The sequence below is a fragment of the Macrobrachium nipponense genome, chromosome 2 (genome assembly GCF_015104395.2).
Source record: "Macrobrachium nipponense isolate FS-2020 chromosome 2, ASM1510439v2, whole genome shotgun sequence".
Classification (NCBI taxonomy): Eukaryota; Metazoa; Arthropoda; class Malacostraca; order Decapoda; family Palaemonidae; genus Macrobrachium; species Macrobrachium nipponense.
Window position 1 is genome coordinate 94,377,692 of NC_087201.1, and position 9,168 is coordinate 94,386,859.

Genomic DNA, 9,168 nt, shown 5'->3' on the forward strand with positions numbered 1-9,168 from the left:
TTCACCTATACAATTATACTTTTGTTAAAGCCTAGATTCTGTTCCTAGGCCTGGGTGTGATAGTTTTTGTTACTTGTTAAAAATACATCACATCTAGCATTCACATTTTTATATCAACCATTTCTGGCTGGAGAGCATATTTGCTACTTAATCTTCCACTTCAAATTAACTTATGAATGAGTCAATTATACACCAAAGGCAGCACAATTTTCAAGAAAATAACATTCTTAGTTTAAAATAAGTGCTGTGTAGGGTTTAGCATAGCACTAATAAATATCTAGATTAATAGCTATCACTATAACTTAAGTCATCATCACCTTTTATTTTTCAAAGAAAAGGTAATCTATAAAAGTATATCCTTAAATAAACAATTTTACATCTCAGAAGCATTGCAATATTTTTGTTAGGCCTATACTAAATCATTTTGCTACTCAGGCAGGTTGAATGTAGCCTTAAACATCAAAATTAAATGAAAACTTTTTTGTAATTATTATTCCTATTCTGGAATTTTGTTGATAGTTGAGCTTATAAGGTCTACTGTTATATGTTCAAGAGGTAGTTATGAAGACCACTAAGTAGCAACTGTGCTGGAATTACCAATGCACAAAAGATATCATATTCATATACCTACCTATAAGGAAAATAGTGTTATCTATGAATTTGCCACTGCATCAGATTTTAGATTTAAAATAAAAAATTATGCTGCATCACTTTTGAGCATGGCTGTACTGAAATGTTAAGTAGAAGAAAAAACGAGGAACAATAACCTGGATGAAGAAAGGTTTTACTAGACAGCATCACATTATTAAACACAATCTATGAAAGGTGGAAGGGAGGGGGCGGTGATTGAAGAACAGTAGTAGTACTTGCGAGGAAAATTATGGAGAATTTGGAAAGGAGGAACTCCAAAGGACTGATGCACCTGGCTGATGTATATTGGGAATTCATGTTACCCCGTTGGTGGGGGATGTGAAATCCAGAGATCTCAAAGACTGAGATGGCTTACACAAGTGATGAGAATGGGAAATAATCATTTTAAACCAGTAAGACAGTTTACTTTCATTGCATGAACTCTGTGAACTTACATAGTCCATAACGTCAATTCTCATATTGTTCCAATAGTATTTTGCAGCAATAATCCCAGCAGTGACATTTATTCCATGATGACCTCCATCACTTCTTAAATGGGCAGTTTTGATAATACTGTCAACCTGATTCTCATCTCTAACAACCAATACTCTTCGGCCATCTTTCGTGGCTGTATAATAAAGTAATTTCTCTGTAAAAGAATACATGAAAGCCATTAGCTACACAACAAAAAAATACTTAACAGAAGAATCAAACTGTACTTAAACTATCCCAAACACGCACTGAACAAAGTTAATGTAATATTTCATGTCAAATTACGATGTATATACTCTCCCTTTTTCGTGTGTGTTTTTTTTTTTCTACCTAAAGCTACGCACTGGAAACAAGATAATCTTTGATGACTTGTCTTCTGGTAACTTTTCATCACCATTCATTTAATTAAAAACTCATTGTAGTCCTCCAAAAACTGACATCAGTAACTACTAATATGTTACACAATTTTGTAGCATGAACACTAAATGTACGGTTTGTGAAGTGAAATGATCTTTCATACACAATTAATCTGAACATATGTCTATTGACTGACGCCTTTCATTGCAAAGCATTCAATTCCGTTCTTCAAATGTTACCAACAAAATATTACAGACTTTCATTTTTTAAACAGGGAAATCATTCTTCTTGAGTGATCTTATGAGAACTAAAGATGAATCACATATGAACTTTGGCATAGGAGATTATGATATTATAATTATAGGACCACTTAACTCTTGTACTCTTGATGTTGCATGTGTTTTCGCTTTGATAATGAAGAGAAAGAAAAAGCTAAATATATATAAAAGAAGGTACTGGGTACACCCGCTAATTAGCCAAAGACTGCCTCGGGAAAAGTTTCGCAAATTATTTTTGAATACCTCGGAAGTCTCATCCCGTGGTGTGGTTAAGTAGCCATTTCGTAGCCACTCTGTCACACTAGCAATGTTTCCGTCGACTTTTTCTGACTTTGTCGTCGACTTTCCAAAAAAGTCGACTTCATTCTGTCTCCTGGTTGTCACACATGTTCTTCGCAGGACCCAGTGGGTCCTGCTTCTTCATACGGTGGCTATCGTCATCAAAACGTGTAAACAAACAGCCTCAGCTGTGACTTCCAAGAGTGTTAAAACAAGTATGCCTTTTAACAGAAGTCCATCCGCTATAGGTGGGTCGCGCTGTTATGTGTTTTATGCTGTTGCATAACACGAATAAATTTGTTTAAAAATGTCTTTGGGTTCGACCCTGGTTAAAAACGACATGAAAACGAAAGCGTTTATTAGCTACTATTAACGATCAAAAAGATCAAAAAAGTATTCTCTGAATCGCATGGTGATTTCTTCATAATTTTTCCACTTGAAACCTTTTAATATAACTACCATGCTTATGGTCCCTAAGCATTGTCTGTCCCTCATATCTTCGACCAAAAAATTTTCTGATGACTGTCCGCCGTACCTTTCTTTTGATGATGAAATGCGTGCTCTCAGAGATACTATAAAAACGACGGTGACGGTGGGGTGAATCAAGACCCTTGGTTGAATTCGATCGCTATCATTTTGAAAATTCGTGACGACGACACCAGAAAATCGTCGTCAAAACAGTCCAAGGTCTAGAGAGTATATTCTCTACTTTGAAAAGTCGACGTCATATTCAAAAGTCTTTCGTGCAAACACACGTGTTCAATATTTTTTAAGTGGTTCGTCATTAAGTTGGCCACACTTTCCACTGAAACTATCCCACTTGCACTAATGCTAAGGTCACACAGTCACGTATCAACGCACGCACGCCCATGCATGAGCGGAAATTGGTAGTTGGCAACAGCTTACGTCAGTAAACCGTCAATGTTCCGTAAAACATATGTAAAATCGTAGACGTACGGTCGCCCACTGGAGCGTCATAGCCCACTCCAGTTTTGAAATGTTCAAAACAAGTCGTGGGTGGTCACACCAAATGTCACCTGACGTACCTCCAGGCATTGCACGTGGGACCCACGGTGACTGCTGCGGCGTAGGCGCTGTGGTCACCAGCAGTGTTTGCCGGCGCTGTTTTTTTCTGCCGCGAAGCACGTGGGCCTCCTAATTGCACTGTAGCCTATGGGGAAACTGATTTGCACATTTACAACCCTGTGTGACGTGGCAACGCTGTAGCGTAGTATAAAATGTCAGGTCAGCTGCTGTTTCCGTCTCCAAGACCAGCAGTCTCCTCCAAGTACTCTCCACAACACCCTTCAAGATGCCGAACCTCACAAGACGACCAAGGAAGGGACCATCAATGTCACATCTTGCAGGACCTTCTTTCGGCCTGGAGAAGACTCCTACAGCCACTCCTGCAGACACTCAGGACAAGGGAAATGTCATCTTCCACCTACAGGAGTTGGAGTTGGATGAGATACAGTGATGAAAGTGACACGGAAACTCTCCATAAAGCTACCCCCATTGACAACGGACAGAGCGTTCCCTTGATAGAGATGGAGGAGAGCCAAGACATTGAGGACGACGTGCCACTGGGGGGTAAGAAGAACCTCTATGTCATCCTGTTGGACAAAAATGAGAGGCTGGTGGGTGAATGGCTCAAGCACGAGGCCCAATTCATATACAACAAGGGGATGGCTGCCTACAAGGACAAAGCTGAGGTGCGGAAGGCCTTTGATGACAAGGGGCGAGCAGATGACTGACGGACCGGGAGAAGTGGATATTGAACATATTCCAGTTCCTCAAGCCCCACATCGTCCGTCAAAAGAAGCCCAAGATGTTGGGACTACCAATGGTATGTATATCATAATGCCTGACTTAATTTTTTTTTTATCTGTTGAAAATATACATTATTTTACAGCACATGCAGAATTCTACCAAAGGGAATTTACAACCTTAATTTTCAGAATGCAATGTTTTTACATTCTCTCATACATGTTCCATCACTTTACAGTCCGCTCTGTTTACAGGCCGGCCATTTTGTACCCTACAGCCCCACAACAGTGGGCGTGGTTCCGACGAGAAGTTGACGTACATCGAACATTACACTATTGGCGTAAGTTCCAGGTAGACGTCCAACCTTGCTTGCGTTGCGCATACATGTGCGGTGCAATTTACGGTGCTGGCTTCACGTCCATCAGCCCGTGTCCTGTTTACCAGCTGTTCAAGGTCATTTTACCGCGATGATGCCCATGATCCACGTACGTGGGCATGCGCCGTCGTGATACATGAATGTGTGACCCCAGCATGCTGAGGTCACACATTCACGTATCAACGCTCGCACGCCCATGCATGGGCGGAAATTGGTAGTTGGCAACAGCTAACGTCAGTAAACCATAAATGTTCCGTAAAACGTACATCAAATTGTGGACATACGGTGAGAGGTCGTCAGGGCGCTGAGCTCCGCCCACTGGAGCGCCGTAGCCCACTCCAGTTTTGAAATGTTCAAAACAAGTCATGGGTGGTCAAGCCAAATGTCACCTGACATAGCTCCAGGCATTGTTCGTGGGACCCACGGTGACTGCAGTGGGGTGCGCTGTGGTCACCAGCATTGTTCGACGCCACAGTTTTCTTCCCGCCGCGAAGCACATGGGCCTCCTAATTGCACTATAGCCTATGGGGAAACCGATCCGCACATTTACAACCCTGTGCGACGTGGCAATGCTGTAGCGTAGTATATATAAAATACATATATATATATATATATATATATATATATATATATATATAGATATATATATATATACACACACACACACATATATATATATATATATAGTACATGTGTGTGTTACCGCCGAAAGAATTTTAACCTCGGTACAGATTCATTCTCAAAAGAAAACTAATATAAAGTCTCCAAGTCTACCGTTTCACTCACAACCGTCTCTCTCCCTCTAAAACGTACTGGAAACCCATGTCTATCAAACTAAAGTTTATTATCAAAACCAAAGAAAAATTGAATATGATTAAATTGAAATGAAATGATGATCATCATGAGATATCAGGTCCTTAATTGAGCTATCCTTATTAAAAGCACTATGCATTTAAATCATTAAGCAAACCAACATAACACAATGTCCCAAACACCACCAAACCACCCACACACACAACACACACCAAACACACGACACACCACACTACACACCACACACACACACGCACCACACACACACACACACCACACACACACACATATATATATATATATATATATATATATATATATTCCTTATTATTATATATATATATAGATATATATATATATAATATAATGTCCGTGACATTGTCAAAGTTCCCAGTTTACTTGTGATCTCTCACTGATACATACTGGCAATCGGCAGGAGTCCGAGACCGGGACTTCCTTTGGGCAATTTGTGAGATCTCGTTTCACCCATCAAACCAACTTACGTACATACTTCCCACACAGAGCACGCCCATAATCAACTTCCGTTGCGAGAAACTTCTGTGACATTTTTTCAGAATTAGTTCAGGAAAAGCAAGTCAACAAGATGTTATCAACGTGTGCATTTCTTTGTCTCCATGCGAGCCTGCTCTAAAAGCTGACTGCGTAAGCACTGACAAGTGTCTTTGTAAGCCCTGACACCTTCAATCTCTTTCCTCTCACAAAATCCCTGAAGTAATAATAATAATTCTACTTATTACTTATTTTAGAAGTATGTATATACGCCCACACACACACAATATATATATATATATATATATATATAATATATATATATATATATATATATATACACATGCAGAGGCTAGGTACTATGCCGTACCTCTAAGTAAATGTGAGATACAATCCACAATGATGTAAAATCCTTCTGTAGTTTATAAAATATATATTTCTTGTACAGCATAGCTTTCGACCATCAGCTGTGGTCTTGTTCACTAAAATGTGATATATCGCCTCTAGGAACTGACATGTAGGAGCACAAACAGACTTTTCTTATAACATTTGAAACAATTAAAGATTAGGTACAAGCTAATTAACTATTATTATGTATGAGCAGGTGGTTGAGCCCTCGACCTTTCCAGAATTCGTCTTGATCTTCGTGGGGGAATATTTCTGTTGTCAACGGCTTGTTCTATGCTGGTTGGGTGGTTTAATGACTGAATAATTTTCAATCCTTTATTCGATGTGGGAGTTGCAATTTCAAGCACAATTATGACATGGCGGTCGAAAATCCAGTGGATTTTCGACATCCATGTGATAAATGTGTGTTTGAACTTGGATTTTCGACCGCCATGTCATAAATGTGTGTTTCAATTTGCAACTCCCATTGTAAACTGAATATCCGAATTTTCAATTTACAATGGAGAGGGAGAACGGAGGCAGTTTACCATTTCTAGATATCAATGTCACGAGAACTAACTCTGAACTGACCACAGCTGTGCACAGAAAAATGACATATACGGGATTAGCCAACAATTACTATAGTTCATGTCAAAAAAACCTTCAAACTAAACAGTATTTACACTTAAGTTCATAGAGCACTAAAATAATCTTCCAGTTGGCCAATATTTCATAGGGAAATGGAATTTTTATTAAACTTCTTTCAGAAAAATTCATATCCTAAAATATAGTCCATAGAACCATTAGTAAATTATTAACCAAATTTCTCCAACCACCTATTGCTAATTTTGATGTTCCAAAGAAACTGTTTTGCTTCTGTCCCGTATGTCTGATACCAAGTTCTCACTTAGACTTAGTAAAATCATTGAACAGGAAATTCCATGTCTTCGACTAAAACTCATTCCGAATAATCCATGTAAAATAGGTTCATTTATATATTTTAAAGCTCGCTTGCAGTTCTTCATGAGATCGAATGTTGTTTATAAATTCACATGCCCTGGATGTCCGGGGTCTTACATAATTGGATCGACTCGAAGGTTACTGCAAGTGAGATATTGCAGCCATATGGGTTTTAGCTTTCGTACAGGTCAAAGAATTAAGCAACCAGAATTTTCTAATATCAGAAATCATGCTGCAGTTTGTAAAATAAGAGATCTTGAACAGCACTTCTCCATAATTGGCTATACGAAGGGCCCAGATCACTTAACCACCTTAGAGTCATATTACTCATGAAAAGGCTAGTTCCTTCACTAAACAATAACACCTCGGCTTCAGCTCTGTATGTGGCATTGTTTTCGTCATGACTGGAACCTCAGTTTTTGTCATTCCCCCTTCTCTTACCTTAGATCAGAGGTTCTCAAACTTTTTAACTCCTCGACCCCCTTATGAAGTTTCAAATTTTCTATCGACCCCCTGGACTAGCATTTATAAAAAAAAAAAAAAAAAAAAAAAAAACTGTTAGAATTAATTAGAGTAGTATTAGTTTAGTACTTGACATTAAGTATGATAAAAAAGTAACATCTAGTAAGAAAATATGTTTGGAACTTTAGATGTACGAGTATATGTAACTTACTTCTCCGACACGTTAGTTATTCATCGACCCCCTGACAATTCATAGACCCCCTGGTCCTATTGACCCCAGGTGGTCGATCTCGACCACTTTGAGAACCCCTGCCTTAGATAGTTGGTGTTTTAGTAGTCTCTCTCTTGTTTATTTTACTGTCTTTTTAGAAAATAATAACGCTTCTTTACTGTTTTTTAATGTTAATTTTAGTCTTTGATGAATTCCTTTTATGTATTAATATAATGTAATTGTTTTTTATTTTTCACAGACTGATGATGCACCGTGTTTTGTGTGCGAAAAGTTTTTTTTATACTAAATTAAGGCCTATTACTGAGAATTGTATTATGAAACCTCCTGAAATCTTGTACACACACACACACAAACACACACACACACACACCACACATATATATATATATTATATATATATATATATATATATATATATACATATATATATAGTAGTATATATATATATATATATATATATATATATATATTATATATTATTATATATATATATATATATATATATATATATATATATATATATATATATATATATATATATATATATATATATATATATATATATAATGTGCGGGTAGTCTTATAGTCTACTTTTGTAGTTCAGCGGCAAAGTTTGCTTAATTATCTTTAGTTTTTAAAGGAAATTGTACGCGTGAATTTACGGGACTGTATTTCTATTTAATAATATTTTTCTATTAATTTTTTTTTCTCCGTCAAATATGTATGCCATTAGTATAAAAAAACTTGAAATGTTAAAGTGTAGAAATTAAAAATACACAAAAATTCCAATGGTTATCATTAAATATATATGCATACTTGCCCTACTACAGAGATTACGTCTAAAAATATTTGAAATGCTTGCAACTTTCGTTCTGACAAGCACCTCACTAACGTTTCAAGGCTACTTAAACTTACTCGATTTGTCCCATATGTGATTTTTGGCTTGAGACCTTACGATTCGCTTTTGATTCTGTGTCAATCCCCGGACGTGTGAACCCGTACTGAGGTACTTTATCAACCTTTCACATTTCTTGTTCGTCAGTCTAAACTTCTCCTCTCGAGTCATAGTGATTTTGTTCGTGTCGCCATCTACACTGTTGTCGTTAGTATTGTCTTGAATTAAGTCTGTGTCACACTCTTCTAGGACTATACTGCATTTTTCTTCAACAATCAAGTTCTTGAAGTCAACTTCATCGTTTGAATTGTTTCCTGTATCACCCTCCATAACGAGAACGTTTTCTACACGAGGAACGCACACACTAGAGGACCACTCTCTGACTTTACGAAGGGAACTGGTTAAAATGGCTAGCGGGCTTGTTCATTTCGTCGGACGGGAGAAAATCAAAACACTTTGTAGCGTCAGTAATTGTAAGTGTGCTTTAGAAGATGGCAAAAATATAAGTTGGAAATATATTAATGTAAATAATCATAAAAGAATTAGATACCTTAACATATTCGCCTTAATGGAACACCAAAATTCTATTAAACCAAGTTAACCAACACGTTGCACCTGTTGCACTGCGACTGAGTAAGATACTGAACGTTCCCTAATGTGGCGCATGCGCACACACCCAGGGGAATCGATTGTATTATGTGAAGTCGTACCGTAGAAAGAACTGTGTATG

The 9,168-nt window shown here is 37.6% G+C and overlaps 1 protein-coding gene across 2 annotated transcripts in view; it reads right to left on the minus strand.

Moving 5' to 3' along the window:
• Positions 1 to 8,839, minus strand: part of LOC135220798 (uncharacterized) — a 42,932-nt gene extending 34,093 nt beyond the window's left edge. For both annotated transcript variants that reach the window (XM_064258303.1, XM_064258302.1), the window contains exons 1-2: positions 8,459 to 8,839; positions 1,086 to 1,279 (exon numbers count right to left, since the gene is read on the minus strand). In XM_064258303.1, the coding sequence (XP_064114373.1) occupies positions 1,086 to 1,279; positions 8,459 to 8,768 (504 nt within the window). In that variant the 5' untranslated portion in view covers positions 8,769 to 8,839. The remainder of the gene's footprint in view (positions 1 to 1,085; positions 1,280 to 8,458) is intronic.
• Positions 8,840 to 9,168: the final 329 nt, after the last annotated feature.